This window comes from Clupea harengus, chromosome 16, assembly GCF_900700415.2.
Source record: "Clupea harengus chromosome 16, Ch_v2.0.2, whole genome shotgun sequence".
Classification (NCBI taxonomy): Eukaryota; Metazoa; Chordata; class Actinopteri; order Clupeiformes; family Clupeidae; genus Clupea; species Clupea harengus.
In genome coordinates, this window is record NC_045167.1 from 8,936,148 (window position 1) to 8,956,871 (window position 20,724).

Here is a 20,724-nt window from a genome sequence, read left to right on the forward strand (position 1 = left end):
GAAAGGCTGCTAATAATGACACTAGGCTACAGACACGCCTATGCACAACAGCTCACATAACATACACATGTGCATACATATTAATGTTTCCCAAAACATGCTAAACATGCTAAGAGAATGTAATTTTTATGGGGGATTTTAACGTCAATTGGGAAGACAGATCAATTAAAAAGAACCTCTAGCAGATAGTGGGCCAACAAGAATAACCTACTCCGCCAGAACTCAGACTGATTTAATGTTTAGTAACAGACCTGAAAGTGTTTCAAAATCTTGAAATATGATAACTGGGCTGTCTGATCATAATCTGATTCTGGTGGCTAGGAAATTAACTAATAAGCTATTTAGCCCCCCTATTGCCAAAAAGCATGAATTTTTTTGAATCCCCAAAAATGAGTAGGAGTATTTTAAAAGTACTATCCAGCATTTTAATTGGAATGATTTGCTATTAGTAAAAGATCTGGAGGAGGACAGTCAGATATTCTCAAGTAAAGTACAGAGTATTATCACATGGTGCCACCCTAATGACACTGTCTGTGAATTTGTCTCTTGCATCTCCAACAACTCCATGTGGTTTGTGATTTTTTTTTTAGGGAGTCTATTGTAACATCTGGCCGGGGGCCACATACGAAAATGAGCACACATACATGCCACACACACACACACACACACACACACACACACACACACACACACACACACACACCACACACACACACATGCCACACACACGCACACATACATGCCACACACACACACACACACACACACACACACACACACACATACATGCCACACACACACACACACACACACACACACACACATGCACACATACATGCCACACACACACACACACACACACACACACACACACACACATACATGCCACACACACACACACAAATACATGCCACACACACATACATACATGCCACACACACACAGTGACTAGGTTAGTGGGTTGTCTGGTACGGTAGGTGAGCACTGTTCTCACTGACAATGAGTCTGGGTACTGTGCTGAGTGGCATGGAGAAACATTAAATATTGCACTAAAAGTTTTCTCGTAATTCCTATTCACAAAGCAGCTGAGACAAACTAAGGTAAAGCAAAAACTCCTAAGCTAAGAGAGAGACTCTGTTGCTATGGCTACCATCAAATCTCATGCACAAACTTGCTGTCAGTGACCTCGGTGATTGGTTGATGAGTTACTGGTCTGTGTCAGTGAGTAGGCATGCACTTCATAACCTACCGCAAAGAACGATAAATAAATACATATTTGACATGAAATACTAATGGATGGGCTTCCCACAGAGCGAATATCTTCGCAAAGTTTTCAAAATGCATCTGTGTGATGACACGTTTGTGTAGACAGGAGCGAGTTTAGTTGTACAATAAAATGTTACATTCACTGTGGTACTGTGTTGACTGGCATTAGGGCTATGGTAGCTGGTACTGTGTGGTGATGTAGGTGTGTGGTGATGAAGCTGGTACTGTGTGGTGATGTACTGTGTGGTGATGTACTGTGTGGTGATGTACTGTGTGGTGATGTACTGTGTGGTGATGTGGCTGGTACTGTGTGGTGATGTGGCTGGTACTGTGCACTGGAGGTGGGCATAGATTAGTGCTGTGTTCTCGGAATCCCATGAATCACATCTCTACTTCTCTCTGGCTCACCCCACTCCTTCACTCTCTTGCTTTTCTTTCTATTGCTCTCTATCTCTCTTCATTCAGCCTTTAGCTTTTTGTATTTCACAGATGTATTCTATTCTTCACGTCTTCCTCTTTCTTTTCCGTCTCCCTCTTTCCCTCCTTCTTCCCCTCCCTTCTGTCTTTCTCTGTTCCTATCTCTCTCTCCCTCTGTCCCTGAATCTTTCTTTCTCCCTCCCACTGTCTCTCCACTTTTGGTCTCTCTCTCTTCCTCTCAGTCCTTCTCTCCCCCCCTCTCTCTCTTTCCCTCCCTCTCTCCTTTCAATCTCTCTGTTCTGTGTTTGGCTTATCTCCCTCTCCCCCTCTCTCTCCCTCTCTCTCTCTCTCCCTCTCTCTCCCTCTCTCTCTCTCTCCCTCTCTTTCTCTCTCTCTCTTGTCCCTCTCTCTCTCTCTCTCTCTCTCTCTTCTCCCCCTCCCTCTGCCTCTCTGCTGCATGAGAGCCGGCCCACACTGAAAGCTGTGATTGGGAACGCAGCAGGTTTTTAAATGCTTCTCTCGCCTCCTGCTCTTCCAGCCTACTGGGACTCCATTTAACCAGAGAATTCTTTTGATAAGGGGACCATCTTGGCAACAAACACACACACATAAATTCAGGCACACACAGAAACACACTCACTCAATTTCCAAAGCATACCAAACTGTTTCTTAAATGCAATGGATTCACACATCACCAATAACAATTATACAAAATGAGATAAGTGTGTTATAAAATATATGAGTAATATGATAAACAATAAAAACGTCCCTGTAAATAAAACATTAGAACTTAAGTGACTACTCTTCTCACAACTCCCAATAGACAAGAAACACAGGGCTCATTTTTTTAAACCTTTATCCACGGTTCCATTTGGGATCCTTAAACGGTCCTTCACATTTTATAAAGGTGTACCCCAAGTACTGAGAAAACTCTGTAGTCTAAATCTCTATTCTGATTTGTGTCTTTACCTATCTGCTCCCGAGTATCTCACAGTGGGGGAACCCTGCTTCTGCCCCTGCACTGACAAGGGCCGCTGAGCCTACAGTACAGGGAGGGAGTGGCTGCGGATGGGTGCAGTGGCAGTGGGGAAGAGATAGGGGGCGCTGTCTCCCCAGATACATCAGTTACCACAACCAGGACGCTGTATGAGGGGTGTGTGAGAATAGTGACAAGACGTGTGTATGAGTGTGTGTAGGCTTGCGTGTGTGTGTGCAAGTGTGAGAGTGAGACGTGAATGTGTCTTCTCTTTTTGAGTGATGTATATTCATGGTGTGTGTGTGGAAGGATCTGTGTGTGAGTGTGTGTGTTTGTGTGTGAGTGTGTGTAAGAGAGAAGACGAGCTTCCAGAATGTAGGAGCATCATGTGAAGAGCCCACAAAGTACTGCAGCTCTCTCCCACTGAGGCAGGGATGATGCTGTGCCCAGCACGTCCAGGAAAAACCACACACACACACACACACACACACACACACACACACACACACACACATACACACACACACACACACACACACACACACACTACATGGCCAATGTGGTTGACAATAGAGGGGGGGTGATTGTAATAACATCAAAACACACTGTGGTGGTTAATCTGAAGGAGCTAATTGTGAGTGTGTGTATGTGTGAATATGTGTGTGTGTGAGTATGCATGTGTGTGTGTGCATGTGTGTGTGTGTGTGCGCATGTGTGTGTGTCTATGTATGTGCATGTGTGTGGGTTTGTGTGTGTGTGTATATGTGTGGGTGTATGTGTGTGTTTGTCTGTGTGTATGTGTGGGTTTATGTGTGTGTTTGTGTGTGTGTGTGTGTGTGTGTGTGTGTGTGTGTGTCTGACAGAAAGATAGAGAGAGAGATAAAGAGACGGAGAGAATGAATGAAAAAGGACAGGTGAGAGAACATCAAGGAGCTTTGGATAATACCTTTACCATAGGGAGTAAAAGAGAGGGAGGGAGAGAGAGAGAGAAAGAGAGAGAGGGTTGCACAGGGAGGAAAGAGATAGAAAGCTGGACAGAAGGAGAGAGAGAACACAAAGAAATAAGACAGAAGAAGAAGAAAAGGGAATGACCCAGAGTGGAACACTCAGCAGAGTAGAGTGAGGAGAGAGGGATGAGAGGAGAGGTGAATAGAAGAGGGGAAGAAGAAGAGATGGAGCAAAGGACAGAACAAAGGGGTGAACAGAGGGGGGAAAAGGGAGGGAGGAGAGGTGAGGAGAAGGGAGACGGATGAGAGATGGAGAAAAAGGGAGGAAAGAGAAGGAGAGATAGAGAGGAAAAGGAAGGACAGAAGGAGAAGGAGAAGGAGAGAGAGAGAGGAAAAGGTAAGAGCTGTGTCCAGAGAGGGGAGCAGCATCTTTACCATGGCAACAACTCCTCTCCTACCTCCCAGAGTCAGAACCTCTGAGGATCTGTTCAGTTACACACACACACACACACACACACACACACACACACACACACACACACACACACACAGATACTCTCTCTCACACACATACACACACACACACACACAAACACACACACACACACACACACACACACACACATATATATATATCCCCCCCCACACACACACACACCCACAAATGGGAACAACACACACACACACTCACATAAATTACATTACACCGTACCACTCACATCACACACACACACACACACACAGATGTCAATCCCAGCAGACAGCACACACTCACAAACATACTGGTGAGTTAAGTCCCCACCCCTCTCACACCCACCAGTCCATTCCCTCCTGACTCCAGATCAGGAGTGACAACGTGGCAGAAGGGGAGGAGGAGAGTGGAGAGGGAGGAGGAGGAGAGTGGAGACATTGACAGAGAACACAAGACCAAGAGAAATAAAGGTTCTGTGGATTACAGAAGCAGAAGAGACTAGAAAAGAGAGGAGAGGAGAGAATAGAAGAGGAGGGGAGAGGGGAGGAGAGGATAAGAGAGGAGGAGAGAAGAGAAGAAAAGAGAGAAGAGAGGAGAAGAGAAGATCAGAGAGGAGAGGAGAGAAGCGAGGGGATTATAGGAGAAGGGGAAAAAGATAGAGAAGATACTGGAGAGGAGAATACAAGAGACTGAATGGAAAAAGGCAACATGAAAACAGGAGAGGAAAAGAGAGATGAAGAGACAATGAAAAAGAGAAGGAAGAGGGAACAGAGAGAATATAAGTCTATAAAAAGACTGGGGATGGGGGGGGGTGGAGAGGTGTGTGTCCTGTCGCACGCTGAACCATCACCACTGAACTCCATTAAAAACAGTGACAGACGCCCACCTATACTCCCTACACACACACACACACACACACACACACGCACACATGCGCATACACGCACACACACACACGCACAGTCCTTCAAAGTGTCAGACAGCTCCAGGTTGGATTGTTTTTAAATGAACCTGTGTGTCTGAAGTGGCATTCAGGACTCAATCCCGACAGGACTTCCCGCCTTGCCAGAGAGGTCTTACGCCACCGTCTCTCCTCTGACTACTCTCTCTCTTCCCTTCCTCTTCCTCTCAGCTGTCTGTCTGAAGGGGCAGAAGGCAGTCCCCAGTGCAGGACTTCACGCTGTGCCAGGGAGGTTTTCCAACACATTCCCATCCAGCCCTGCTTCTTCATCTACTGAATACCTTTTCTTTCTCTCCCATCTGTCTTTTTTCCATCGATTTTTGAGTCTATTTTTCCCCTAGTCTTTCTCTGTTGCCAGTGTTCCTCTACCCCATTTTCTCTCTCAGGCTTTTTCTCCTCTCTTCCTCTTCACTCTGCCTCTCCATCCCTCCATTTGACATATTGTTTCTCTTGAGTGATGCTGAGGGATGAAGTTCGGGCTGAGAGGAGAGGGCAGGGAGAAGGTAGAGAGAAAGGAGAGAAGGAGAGGGAGAGAGAGAGAGAGAGAAAGGAGAGGGAGAAAGAGAGGTGGGGAGGGAGAGGGAGAGAGAAAGAGAGAGAGAGAAAGGAGAAAAGGAGAGGGAGAGAGAGAGGTGGGGAGGGAGAGGGAGAGAGAGAGAGGTGGGGAGAGAGAGAGAAAGGGAGAGAGAGGGGAGAGAGAGAGAGAGAAAGGAGAGGGAGAGAGAGAGGTGGGGAGGGAGAGGGAGAGAGAAAGAGAGAGAGAGAAAGGAGAAAAGGAGAAAAGGAGAGGGAGAGAGAGAGGTGGGGAGGGAGAGGGAGAGAGAGAGAGGTGGGGAGGGAGAGAGAGAGGTGGGGAGGGAGAGGGAGAGAGAGAGAGGTGGGGAGGGAGAGAGGAAGGGAGAGAGAGGGAGAGGGGGGAGAGTGAGAGAAAGGGAGAGAGAGAAGAAAGAGAAAGAGGGAGATGGGAAAGAAGGAGGGAGGAGAGAGAGGCAGAGAGATGAGAGAGGGAGATGGAGAGATGGGGAGAGAGAGGGAGGAAAGGAGGTCTAAAATTAACCGAGGAGGCGACAACCAGAGTAGGGCTCTCTGATCCCACCACAGCGAGAAACACAAAGCACAACTCCAAATCTACACACACACACACACACCCACACAGACACACACTTCACCCATACACAGAGAGAGAGAGAGAGAGAGAAACACACACAAACCACCCTCCCCAAGCAGATTTCTCTGTTATTTTGATTAGATGGGCCCACTTAGCAGCAGGCTCTGAGCCTAGTCTGGACCAAGTCTGGGTCTAGTCTGGGTCTAGTCTGGGTCTAGTCTGGGTCTAGTCTGAGCTGGATCGGTTGTGGATCTGGTATGAATCTGTTGCTGTCACAGAGACAGTAGTTGCCTCAGATGAACTCTTCACTTGTAAAGAGAAGTCTACCTGCTGAGTGGGTAGACTCAGTTATACTGAGGACACACACACACAAACAGACGCGCACACACACACACACACACACACACACACACACACACACACACACACGCACACACGCACACGCGCACACGCGCACACACGCACTCGCACACGCACACACTTCAGTATCTCATTCGTCACTCTGTTAGGTGATTACGCTGCGCCTTGAAGAAACGGAAGGACATAGTGAGCTCTCCCTGAACTCTGTCTCTAGACACACACACATGCGCACACACGCACGCACACACACACAGAAACCCACAGGCTGTGCCTTGAAGAAATGGAAGCACACACTCCCTGAACTCTGCGTGGGAGATCCAGAGGAAACTCACAGTGGAAATGCATCATAACTGTGTGCGAATGAAGAGGTTATTTCAAGGGCAACAAGGTCACCCTGGCACAGCTACACGTCACCCAAAAAAACACATCAATTTCTGTCTCTATACAGAGTGAAGGGACAAGGTGACTCTGTGGAGAGAATGAAACCTCACAATAACCTGCAGATTATGGAGCACAGCAAGGAAGCCTTCCTGCAAAATCCCATGACAAAGAAATGTGTTATTTTAGTAGACAGATAGCTCAAGTGTCGGGAGCCCAGCAGAGCCACAGCTGAAGCCCAGGCGGACGGCACAGAGCACACAGCTGAAGCCCAGGCGGACGGCACAGAGCACACCGAGTACTGGCTGTCATTTGCTGACTGTGTGCATGTGCAGCGGCCTGTCACCCAATTTGACCCTGGGCAAGGAGCGAAGTTTCTTTGAAAGGGAGCCAGCTGCTAACTTCTGAACTATTCTATTCTAATTCTCACAGTTCTAATTCTTCCTGTTACTGTGTTATTTCTTCTCCTATGACTATGACTATAAGTATTATTATGAGTGCTACTATTAGTGCAAGTCTCATTATCCATTTAAACACTTTCACTACTTTTCTATCACGTTTTGATCTTTCATATTTCATATCTATGTCAACCTGAAGGGCTTTCTGTCTATCTATCACACACACACACACACACACACACACACACACACACACACACACACACACACACACACACACACACACACACACACACACACACACACACACACACAATACCTACTGACAGTCGCTATGCTTTTGAGTAAATTCTACTTCCCTGAAGTGACAGGCATAAGAGACCCATCAGACAGAGGAACACATACTGTACTGTATCTCACACACACACACACACACACACACACACACACACACACTGAAGGGACCAGCATAGGTCATAAGAATATGCCATAGTCAATAAGTCAATGATATTATACCTAGTCATAATTGTTACTTTTATTTGGATGGGTCATGAGCCATGAGTGGACCTTGCTTGGTGAATATTCTTTGTCTCTGACCTGGGTAAGTGAGGTGCGACATTGGTCTCACCTCCCCCCCCAGGTCGAGACAAAGAACCCTGCATGCGTGGCCCATTTGAATAGACGGTGACACCCTTTAATGTCAGTGTATTTAACAGACTGTTCCCCAAGGAACAAGTCAGATATGCTGAGGTGAAGTTCTGTGAGGGAGGATGGATCTGAAAGTCTCTGTCTCACAAAGTGGTCGGCCGCCATTCTTCAAGAATAAACCTGAATCCTGACTGATCAAACCTAAGACTGAATCTTCAATATATGGTATAAAACTAATTACCATCAATTGGAGGTCCTCACCGAAAGATATGTTCTTGTATTTGCTGATTCGAGTTTGCTGTAAGATGTCTCTTCACCCTGGGTTGACACAACACTTTGGTAAGTAAACTTACTTAATCTTGGGAAAATATGTGCCGTAGATCGTAGTAACAGTCTTGAGATTGGAATTCTCAGACGGAATTGAGTCTTTGCACTAGCAAGTTCATCGTGGGCAAGCTAAAGCTTAATTCGAGTGTGTGAGCCTTCAGCTCCATATTCACATCAGAGTGTTGAGTAATTCTCCCTTGGGAGAAACTACACTCTTGAGCCTGCTCTGTTTAGAGAGTAGCAGACATCTGATTCAGCACAGTCTGAGCTGTGGGTTGGATCATTTGTGAAAATCTAGTTTCTGCCACGCTCAGATATTGTTCCCAAGAGGATAGAAAGTGTTGTGGTCATTAATGGGTGTTTGAAAAGGGATCTACAGCATTTTAATATTTGAATTTAGAAATTGTTCTAAGTTAATTTGTAAATTATTTACATTAGATTGTGGAGATTCAGTTCTTGGATTTGACCAGTCATGATTCAAGACATAAGATTCCTTTAAGTCCAGATTTCACAATGCTTTTGATAAAGTCAGATGTTAGACTGCTAAAATGTTAGACTGTGTCTGTTCACACAATAGTTACAGACAGCTTTCACACATACCACTTAATTCACACTTCAGGCACAGCCGCGCCTGTGACCTTGATGGCCCATTAAGCTGAAGTGAACCACACCAAAGCCACATAGCAAGACAGACTTTAAGCATTTGTTTTGCCTACACAATGATTTTCTTAACCCATGTTAAAATCATTGTATGAAGTGTTACAATTATGAATAATTGTAAGCATATTTTTAACAGAACAAAGTCTGCATCCTTAGTGTATGGGTTTAAGGTACATGGAAAATAAGATGGTTTTTTTCGGAAACCGTACGTGATCTCACAGCAGCAGACGACTGCTGGTAGATCAAAAGGGGGAGGTGTTGAGCTTCAGAGAGAATTGACCTTAATAAGATGATAACTGCAAAATGTGTTTTTTCTCAAAACAGGTTTAGCTGCTGAATTTCTGACTTCATCAAATGATCCAGGAGCAATTAATGAATTAAGGAATGCCTTAAATGGTTTGGCATTCAAGTGCCATTGGAATCTGGATAAAAATGGATTTTATGAGATACTTTTGTAACTAACTGTAACTCTGTTAACAGATTGATTCCTTTCTCTTAGGGATGGACACACCTGTCTCCTGAACAAGCGAATGAATGTGTGTGTATGCCTGTAGGCTGGCCAGCCGTCGTATGAATGAATGAATGAACTTACAGGACTGTTTAACCTACATTTGACCACTGACTTTGTCTTTAAGTGAAATTGTTTGAATTGAAGGAGAGTTAAAAACGTTTTCTTTCTTTCAATCATTCCATTTCTTTCAAACATTCAGCTTCTTTCAAATCCCAACTCTCAGTTGTTTATTGGGTTAGTATGGGTCTGTGGCCTTTTCTTCTAGATGCAAATGCCCAGACCTTGCAGGTAACAGGATGATGTGATTTAAGCAAACCTGCTTTTGTCTGAGATTAAGCTGTCTGCAGTCTTTCACACCCAATACCAAATGTCTATTGTCTGATGTGTTGAGTATGCTAACAGGCTTCCTGCCTCATGGAGGTGTTGGCCGGTATTATCTTTTTCTGAGATCTCGTTACAGACAGTTTTTAGGAATATGGAGAATAGCGATGAAAAAAAAGGAAGCAGCTTCTCTCCAAGGTGTCGAAAGGGGGACCATTCCAGAAAATCAACAGATGAAGGAACAGCAGAATCGTTTGAACTTCAAACAAACGCCATGCCGCATCTGGCCAGGACGTCGAAATGAGGACAAACTCAGACCACAGCCATCAACCCAGATCAACACCTCTGGAATCCACAGGACCACCGCAACACCTGAACCGATGACCACCACCAAGAAGAGATGACGGGGACACCTCAAAGAAATGGCAATCTCCTGATATGCTAAGAGATGCATAGGTGGAATGACCCCATAAGGAGCAAAGACCACAGGAGGGGAACAACTGAGACAAGCCAAGCGTCACAGACACACACACACACACACACACACACACTAACACGCACAAACACACACACACGTCCTACCCCCTCCCAAGGAAAGTCAACCCTTGCTTTTAAACAAAGGCAAGACACAATACACAGAGTGTCAAGACACACACACCTTCAACCATCATAGACGATCAACTCCAAGGGACCACGGAAAAATCGGGAACGATTACCATCACCATCAAAGACACACACATTCTGGAGTCACACACACGAACACACACACACAGAGACACACACTTAACCGTATTACCGTCAACCCACATTACAATAAAGTAATGCTCCATGTCATGTACCCCTCAGTAACCAGAAAGGAAATGTTTTAAAATGTTGTGACACTATAATGTATCTCCCATAATCCGTTATCTTCTGTACTATTGTTTAATCCTAACCTTTCATTTTAGCTTAGTTTACCTTAGAGTTAACATGTGTAATTAAGTTTGTTCTGTGTTCTCACCGCTTGTAAACTGCATTTTCCGAATGGGTACCATGTACATATATGTATTACTTCTGTTATATTTCTCTGCTCTCACGGCTAAAATAGGATGGTTATTTTGATTTAACATCGGGAAGGAATTTGTCCCTAAATCAGAGGTCCACACAATTGGCGAAAAAGCGTGGGGCACTCTGTAACATGGGTTTCGCCTTCCCTCGTGAGAGAATGCCACATTTATGAGACAAAGACTGAACAAAGCCACTCACTCAAGAAAAAGAAAATAGTTAAATGATCTGATGTTTAAGACATACAGTCTTAAAAAGGGGGAATGAAGGGACCAGCATAGGTCATAAGAATATGCCATAGTCAATAAGTCAATGATATTATACCTAGTCATAATTGTTACTTTTATTTGGATGGGTCATGAGCCATGAGTGGACCTTGCTTGGTGAATATTCTTTGTCTCTGACCTGGGTAAGTGAGGTGCGACATTGGTCTCACCTCCCCCCCCAGGTCGAGACAAAGAACCCTGCATGCGTGGCCCATTTGAATAGACGGTGACACCCTTTAATGTCAGTGTATTTAACAGACTGTTCCCCAAGGAACAAGTCAGATATGCTGAGGTGAAGTTCTGTGAGGGAGGATGGATCTGAAAGTCTCTGTCTCACAAAGTGGTCGGCCGCCATTCTTCAAGAATAAACCTGAATCCTGACTGATCAAACCTAAGACTGAATCTTCAATATATGGTATAAAACTAATTACCATCAATAAACCTGAATCCTGACTGATCAAACCTAAGACTGAATCTTCAATATATGGTATAAAACTAATTACCATCAACACACACACACACACACACACACACACACACACACACACACATACCCTCCTCACAGCAGTGTAGGACAGGACAATGCTGGAGGCTCCGTGGCTTCTGTGCTGTGGCTTACATTATTTAACATGTCAGTTTGACTGGATCATTACAGGTGATGGATGCCCTGCGTGGCTCTGTGGGACACTGTGAAGCGTGCCCACTATTCATCTCCCCCCTCCTCCTCCTCCTCCTCCTCCACCTCTTCCATCCCTCCTCTCCCTCCTCTCTCCTCTCCTTCCCACTATTCATCTCTTCACGTCGTCCTCCTGTCTGACTTGAGCAGGTCAACACACAGAGACAGAGAGAGGGAGAGGGAGAGTAAGGGGCGGGAGAGAGAGAGGGTGGACAGACAAAAGGAAGGTGAAAGGAAAAGAAACAGAGAGAGAGAAAGGAATAGGGGGAGAGAGAGAAATGTCAAGACATTTTCCACCGTCATGGTCAGGAGAGTCTTGATGGCTGGGTTCTTTTTCTTTTATCGCACTCACTTTCTTTTTTTTTGTCTTTCTCTCCCTCTCTCTTTTTCTTTCCCTCTCTCCATCTCTCTCGTTTCTCTCACCTCAGAAAGGTCAGTTTGAGTCAAGTGGAAAGGTGGGAAAAGACACACACACATCGGCCTGTAGCGTGTGTAAAACTGTGCATGTGAGCGTGTATGTCAGAGTGTGTGAGTGCGTGCATGCAAACAAGTGAGTGAGTGCATGACTGCGTGTGTGCATGTGTGCATGTGTGCGTGTGCGTGTGCGTGTGCGTGTGCGTGTGCGTGTGACTGAGTGTGAGTGAGTGCAGGACAGTGAAAGATTAACTTGCCCTTAAGTCAAAACCCAGGAAAATAAATGAAAATATGAAACTTAAGAATGCTGATAAATACCTCTGCCAGAGACACTGTTTGTGCTAATAAGAGAGGGAGAGAAAGAAAGAGAGAGAGAGTGAGAGAGAGAAGGAAAGACATAGAGTGGGAGAGAGACAGTGTGTGTGTGAGAGAGAGAGAGGAGGGGGAGAGAGAGAAAGAGAAGAAGGAAAGTGGGAGAGAGAGAAATGTAGGGAAGAGAGGGATAGAGACAGGAGGGTTGAGACTAACACTCCCAGGGGAACTGGCCTATTTCACTAATTATTTCAGATTATGAAAGAGAATGAACGCAGCGAAAAACACAGTCTGCTGAATAAAAAACACACACTATGGCATACACACACATGCACACTCATACACACACGTACACGCACACACACCACACATACACACACACACTGACACATTCATACACATACATGCAGACACACACACACACACACACATCCTCATACACACACTGACATGTGCACACACACACACATGCACATACACACACACAGACATGAACACACATACACACACTCACTGCTCTGTCTCATCCAGAAACACACTGCAGCACTGAACAGACATATAATGAACGTACAGGGAAAAAACTTTTATATTGCCTCTCTTTTATATTGCACCTCTATTGTACTCTCCAAGGTATTGCCCATTCACCTTCACCCTTGCTTCCACACACACATACACACACACACACACACACTCACACATATACATACACACACACACACACACACACACACACACACACACACACACACACACACACACACACACACACACACACACACACACTTCACTCTATCATTGCAGGTCAACCAGCATGTACCTTCACCACCCACACATTCACCCTTGTGACACACTCAATTTCCTACAATAGAGTGTGTCTCCCCTCAACACACACACACACACACACACACACACACACACACACACACACACACACACAAACACACTCTTTATTCTGGACCTGCAGACTGAGAGAGATATCGCATCACTGGCACCGAGAGGAGAGGTCACCGCAGAGCTGCAGAGCAAAACACAACCGAGCCACTGACAGGCCCATCGCCACGGTTACCAGCGACACAGCCACGGTCATGGCAGGCCTATCACCACGGTTACCAGCAACGCAGCCACAGTGATGGCAGATCTCTGAGTGGTCACCAGAGAGCTACACAGCGACACGCAGCCGAGCTGCTGACAGGGACATCGCTACGGTTACCAGGCGATGGTGGCAGCCGGAGCTGCGTGCTCTGCAACAACATCTGTCTCAATTATCCCAACAATTGGCCACCGCACAGAGCCGCGCCCGGTGCCAGCAAATCAAATTACCTCCATGGAGTTCCACGCGGCGGGGGAGGGGGGTGGGGGGGATCCCACATGTTGCGAGTGGAGACTCAAGCTCGTCTCATCTCACTGAAAACCCACAACCAAACAAAATGGGACAAACACTACCAGTAACAGAGGACAGGGAGGGATGCGTGTTAAGATGAGGGGAAATAGGGGGGGGGGGGGAAACATCTTCAAACTCTGAGCCAATGAGCATATTTACATTCTCTGTTTGTTTGCTTTTGTGCACTCCTCAAATAAAAACAAAGCATCTCTTTCAATAAGTAATACGCCGGTATAAATGATGGCTTTGCTGAGGATTAAAACGTGCAGAGAGAAGAGGTAAGCTTTAGGGAGCTGGGCTTACCGCCGGTGCCTGATTAGAGCGAGTTTTTCCGCTGCCCAATTAAACCGCTGGCGCTCTGAGTACGGTCGGAGCGACACAGAGGCGTTCCTTGGCCAGAATAAGCAGCTTAGGTTGAGCCCAGCGGACTGTCACTCAGCTGATTTAGCATCAAGGGGTCGCATCTGAAGCATAAGAGCATCAACTAATGGACCCATGAGACGCCACTGTTTTAAAAATGCATCCTCCTGTGCTTTTACACTTCCAGAGGCATGGATTTCATTCTCTTTTTCCCCCAAATAAACCTTAATTGCCAGACTGTAGATTTGGCAACTTCACAGTTACAAGGTCAAATGTGATTCCAAATCTCAAGTACCATTCCTGCAGGAAGCCCTTAAAATAACTCTAGTAGATACTAGATACTAGATAAATACCAGTGGACAGAGTTTAAGCATCACTGAGTTTTGTTTCAGGCCAGGAGGTATTGTATGAAAACGGGAGGATTAAAAAAAACAGCAGGTTAGCTTCTGAGTCTCTCAGAGACAATTTCTCATTGCAGACACGACACACACCATATGGCCATGCCCTGTCGTGTCTTTTTACAATGCAGGCAAACAGCAAACAGTACAGATGAGCTATCTTTGCCAACTCATAGACTGTGCAGGCATTCTAAACTATTTTTACTCTTAAGAATAAACATCCTCTCTGAGTGTCCAGCCTTTCCTCAATGGAACAGTACAGATGCAAAGTAAACCGACACCTGCTTGAGTGTTGATGCGATGACTGATGAGTATTTATGTGATGTGATGAGCGTTGATGTGATGAATGTTGATGTGATGTGATGTGATGAGTGTTGATGTGATGAGTGTTGATGTGATGAGATGTGATGAGTTTACCCACAGATATGGATGTCCCACATAGATGCAGACACTGGAATGGATCTAGCTCGGATCTGTCCCAGTTATGGCCTTGATTTAGCCCTGATATGACTTTGATATGGCCCTGATCTAGCCCTGATATGGCCCTGATGTAGCCCTGATATGGCCCTGATGTAGCCCTGATATGGCTCTGATGTAGCCCTGATATGACCTTGATATGGCCCTGATATGACCTTGATATAGCCCTGATGTAGCCCTGATATGGCCCTGATGTAGCCCTTGTATGGCCCTGATATGACCTTGATATAGCCCTGATGTAGCCCTGATATGGCCCTGATCTAGCCTTGATGTGGCCTTGATATGGTCCTGATATGACCCTGATGTAGCCCTGATGTAGCCCTGATATGGCCCTGATGTAGCCCTGATATGGCCCTGATATGACCTTGATATAGCCCTGATCTAGCCTTGATGTGGCCTTGATATGGTCCTGATATGACCCTGATGTAGCCCTGATATGGCCCTGATGTAGCCCTGATCTAGCCCTGATGTAGCCCTGATGTAGCCCTGATCTAGCCCTGATGTAGCCCTGATGTAGCCCTGATGTAGCCCTGATGTAGCCCCGATATGATCTTGATATAACCTTGATATGGTCCTGATATGACCCTGATGTAGCCCTGATATGGCCCTGATGTAGCCCTGATCTAGCCCTGATGTAGCCCTGATATGATCTTGATATAACCTTGATATGGTCCAGGTCCACTGAGTCGGCACCTAGTCTGAGTCATGTCTGGAACAGGTCCACTGATTGTGTTTTTTGGATTGGACTCAAATATGTAATTCCAAAACTCTGATAAACTCACGGTCATTAGTCACACCTGGGGCCCCACACTCCTGCTGTGTGTGTGTGAGTGTGTCTGTGTGTGAATGAGTGTGTGTGTGTGTGTGTGTGTGTGTGTGTGTGTGTGTGTGTGTGTGTGTCTGTGTGTGTGTGTGTGTGTGTGTGAGTGAGTGAGCGTGTGTGTGTGTGTGTGTGTGTGTGCCACTGCAGGCCACGGCTGACCTTTGAGAGTGTTAATTGATAGTGGCATCACAGTAGAATGGCTAATCTCATTATGACCCCCAGATCACACTCGGGTCTGATGGTGCTCATTCGCTTCCAAATGAAAAACAAAGCGAGCGAGAGAAAGAGAGAACAAATGATCACTCGTCTTTAAACTGAAAACATACACAGAGAGTGATTAGTAAGAAGAAGATCACTTATGTTTCCCACTAGTTGAACCAGCTCACCCAGAGTGAGAGAGAGCCAGAGAAGGAGTAATAGAATGATTAATAATTTCAAATCGAAAAAAAGAGAGAAAAAATAGAATTGAGTGTTCATACTGGTGGAACAACAGCCCTTCTAGAACATGTCAGAGAGCTAGAGTAATGGATCATGTGACTCGATCCAGAAGGCAAACAGAAGACACAACCAGCAGGCGCCTGAGATGACATCTGAGCACAGATATGCTTTGGGCCGAGACCGATCAATGTCTCAAACTGGCATAAAATCAGTCTGACCCTCAGAGGGCCTTTCATAGCGGAGAGATATCGACAAACTCATCCCCCGGCCGGCCACGCTTGTGCCTGACAGACAGCGTTTCCAACCACGACGGCATCTCACAGGCGGCTCGTGTCGGAGTTTGACATTTAACACCACACAGAGATCTCCCTCAGAGAAAACGCAGCACAGCACAACACAACACAACACAGCACAGCACAGCACAGCACAGCACAGCACAACAAAACACAACAGAGCACAGCACAGCACAACACAACACAACACAACACAGTATAGCACAGCACAACACAACAAAACACAGCACAGCACAGCACAGCATAGCACAGCACAGCACAACACAGTGTATTGCAGGGCAATGCGGGGTAAAGGGACTGGAGCTGCCAAAGAGCTGCTGAGTCTCTGATGATGTGTTTCCACTATGAGGTAGAAAAGCTTAATTACAACCTTATTATGGTTGTCTTGCAATGGAAATGACTTAGCTTGTATTTGTAAAGAAAACGTATCTACGGATAAATCAAAACATGGCAAAAGATTTCCTACAATTTCATGACGGGTTTAAATGTTGTTTTAATTCCTTTGACGTGTCCTCGTGCGACCCTTGCTAAGCACTGTTTTAAAGCTTTCTAGCCTTGATGCTCTCTTGATGATCTCTCACTCTCACTCTCACTCTCACTCTCACTCTCACTCTCAATCTCACTCTCAATCTCATTCTCACTATCAATCTTACTCTCATCCTTATTCTCACTCTCACTCTCATTCTCACTCTCACTCTCAATCTCATTCTCACTCTCAATCTCACTCTCATCCCCACTCTCACTCTCATTCTCACTCTCATTCTCACTCTCACTCACTCTCAATCTCACGAGAGGCCCAACACAGAGGCTGACTGTCCTGGATGTGGCCCTGACCTGCCCTATCCCACAGTCGGCTGCTAAGTATCTACACAGCAACCGGATCAGGACATAAAGCCCAAGTGGGATAACATAATGCTGAATCCCACAATACAGAGCTGTGATACACTGATAATTAGTGTACCACTCTACCGGATGGTGCAGCCACAAGGTATCAAAGCCTATGCAGAACAACTGAGATATTTTCAAGACACCATGCACAGATCTAAATAGCGGTCTGTACTGTATGGCAGATCACTGACAAATATTGACAGAGATATTCCCATTAACACATTTCAGATATATAGAAAATAAAACAGCAGTCTTTGTACATTACTGTCATTACTACAACTCTGCAAGTGCATGAGCGGTCAGTGAGAGGAAATGAAACAGTGTTTTTTTCAAAGTGTGTGTTTTTGGAAGTGGAGTCCACCCCACTGAGGTGGATGAAGGGAGAGGTGCGATAATAGCGTCCGCACAGCTCCCATCTACCATCTGGGTTTGATTGATCGGGTCTGTCATCTCTTGCTTCCTTGTCTGACAAGACCTGTCAGGGTGCAAAATGACAGCTGGCCAAAGTAAACACTTACACACACACATAGGCACACACACACACACACACACACAGGCACACACACACAATAACAGACAGACAGACAGACACACACAGACAGACAGAATTTTTCTTGTCTATTTTTTCTCCTGCCCTCCCATGTCACACACACACACACACACACACACACACACACACACACACACACACACACACAAAAGTGCTTGGCCGTACTTCAAGCGGCTGAGTTGCCTAGCAACTGCACATACCCTGAGATTGTTTACAGTGCTGGAAAAATAGTTAAACTCTGTAGAGGATCTGAGCAAATAGAGCTGATATGGTCCTGGAGAGGCCGCACCCACTAAAGACAGAGAGGATCGCCACAAGACACACACTCCACCACCACAGCACAACTACAGCAACACACACACACACACACACACACACACACACACACACACACACACACACACACACACACACACACACATACATACATCACGCAAAAGGACACCACCAAGCCTTTCACACACAGCTCAGAGGAATCTACAGTGTTTCCTGGACTCAACTGACCATTAGCATGAGGTATCTAAAATTTGGCTGGCAAATCAGCAGCAGTTATTTTCATCCAATCAGATTTCCTGTCTCCGGCTTCCCGCTATTAGCCTAACCAATGAAATCAACTGGGTCGTAGATGGAATTCAGATTTCAGAAGCAAACTAAAACACAGGTTTCTTGGATCCCTGCCCTGCTATTTGCCTACTCACTGACACTGATCTGACATTAAACCTGACTCTTAGACCCGGGGCGTGGGCCAGTCTCCTGAGCTCAGTGCTGTGACGTAGGGCAACCCTGTGTGCTAAACTGAGCTTTTTTTTGTAGGTTTCTGTTATGTTTCTGTTATAAATCCTGCACTGTAGGACTCGGTGTAGGACATACACACAGTGGCAACACAGTACAAGAGAGAGAGATGAACACACACACAGACGCACGCAAACACACACGCACGCACGCGCGCACACAGTGGCCGAGTACAAGAGAGAGACATGAACACACACACACACGGGCTTGTAGGAGAGCAATACTTACATGACGGTGTTGATGCCTGCAAGCTGTTGGAACATCTGAAGGCCGCAACCCACAATCAATGCCCGCCGAGTAGGGGGGTAGGACAACATCCTCCAGATTACTGGACCCTCTGAAGGACAGATAGAGAGAAAGAGAGAGAAAGAGAGACAGAAACAATAGAGAGAGGGAACCGTCAGACATTAGAGAGGAAGGAGGCAGAAAAACAGAGAGAGAGGAAGTTTTATTCAAGACAATAATCTACTTGATGTGTGTGTGTGTGTGTGTGTGTGTCTGAGAGACATTTCAGAAGGGGATCTGTTTGATGACAAACCAAAGTACTCACACACACTCACACCTACACAAACATACACAAGAGAAAGCAATTCACACACGCACACACACACACACACCTAATAATTACACAGACACGTCACACCTGCTAACACACACAAACATGTGAGCATACACTCATTCTCACCAACACACACACACACACACACACACACACACACACACACCTCACAGCTGCACACCCACAGTGTGGTGGAGCAGACCAAGAGGATCATGGCAATGTAGGTGTGGCCATAAGCTAACGAGCATGCAGCTAATTACACACAGGGAACTCGTCAAGCTAATTATTCACTTGTTTAATTATCAGCCAATTATTAACCACGAGTACTTATTAGGCTTTCGCTCAGTGTGTGCATCTATTTCACACTTCATGCAGCGTGTGGCCAGTAACACACACCATACACAATCATACACCACTCTCTCACAAACACATACGCACACACAATCATGCATCACACACACACACACACACACACACACACACACTCACACACAACACACACACCACTTCATGCAGCGTGTGGCCACTAACACACACTACTCCATGCAGCTCTGGTGCCATGTGGACGAGCCTGCGCTCGGGTTTGGGCTGAGAGGACAGTGATCATCACAATGTCATCATGAAAAACATCGCAATGTGAAGTATCATCACAATATCATCATGAAAAACATCACAATGTGAAGTATCATCACAATGTCATCATGAAAAACATCACAATGTGAAGTATCATCACAATGTCAACAGCTAACCAAGTATCTTTCTGTGCACACAAATGTACACCAATTATGTTTTTAGTGACATATATTTAAAAAATTAAAAAGGCCATATAAGATATATTAATGACTTATTAAATGTTATTATACATATATTACCATCAACAACATATGTAATACAATTGTTTGTTGCACAGACACAATATAGACAGCCCATTTGCCAGAACAAACAAATGTCCTTCTGTGTGGTTTCTATGGGCAGGAAGTAAGGTCAAACCCAGCAGGTCCCAGGACTGAACATGCAAACTACCAATCATATATTAATGTGTTATTACTGAGAAACATCCTGACAATGACTTCACATATGCATTCATGGGTTTTAATGTATTTCTATGTATATTTATATATTATATGGACTTATATTATATATATATATATATATATATATATATATATATATATATATATAATATAAGTCCATAAAATATATAAATATATATATATATATATATATATATATACATACATACACGAGAACATATTTCTGATACAGTTGCTCATTGCAATTACATTTCAAACAGATGTCAAAC

At 45.2% G+C, this 20,724-nt stretch overlaps 1 protein-coding gene across 1 annotated transcript in view; it reads right to left on the minus strand.

Annotated features, from left to right (window-relative positions):
- The window catches only part of LOC105894005 (proton myo-inositol cotransporter-like), a 65,243-nt gene that overhangs the window by 9,548 nt on the left and 34,971 nt on the right, over positions 1-20,724 (minus strand). Inside the window, exon 4 of the mRNA XM_012820482.2 lies at positions 19,091-19,199. Within this exon, the coding sequence (XP_012675936.2) occupies positions 19,091-19,199 (109 nt within the window). The remainder of the gene's footprint in view (positions 1-19,090; positions 19,200-20,724) is intronic.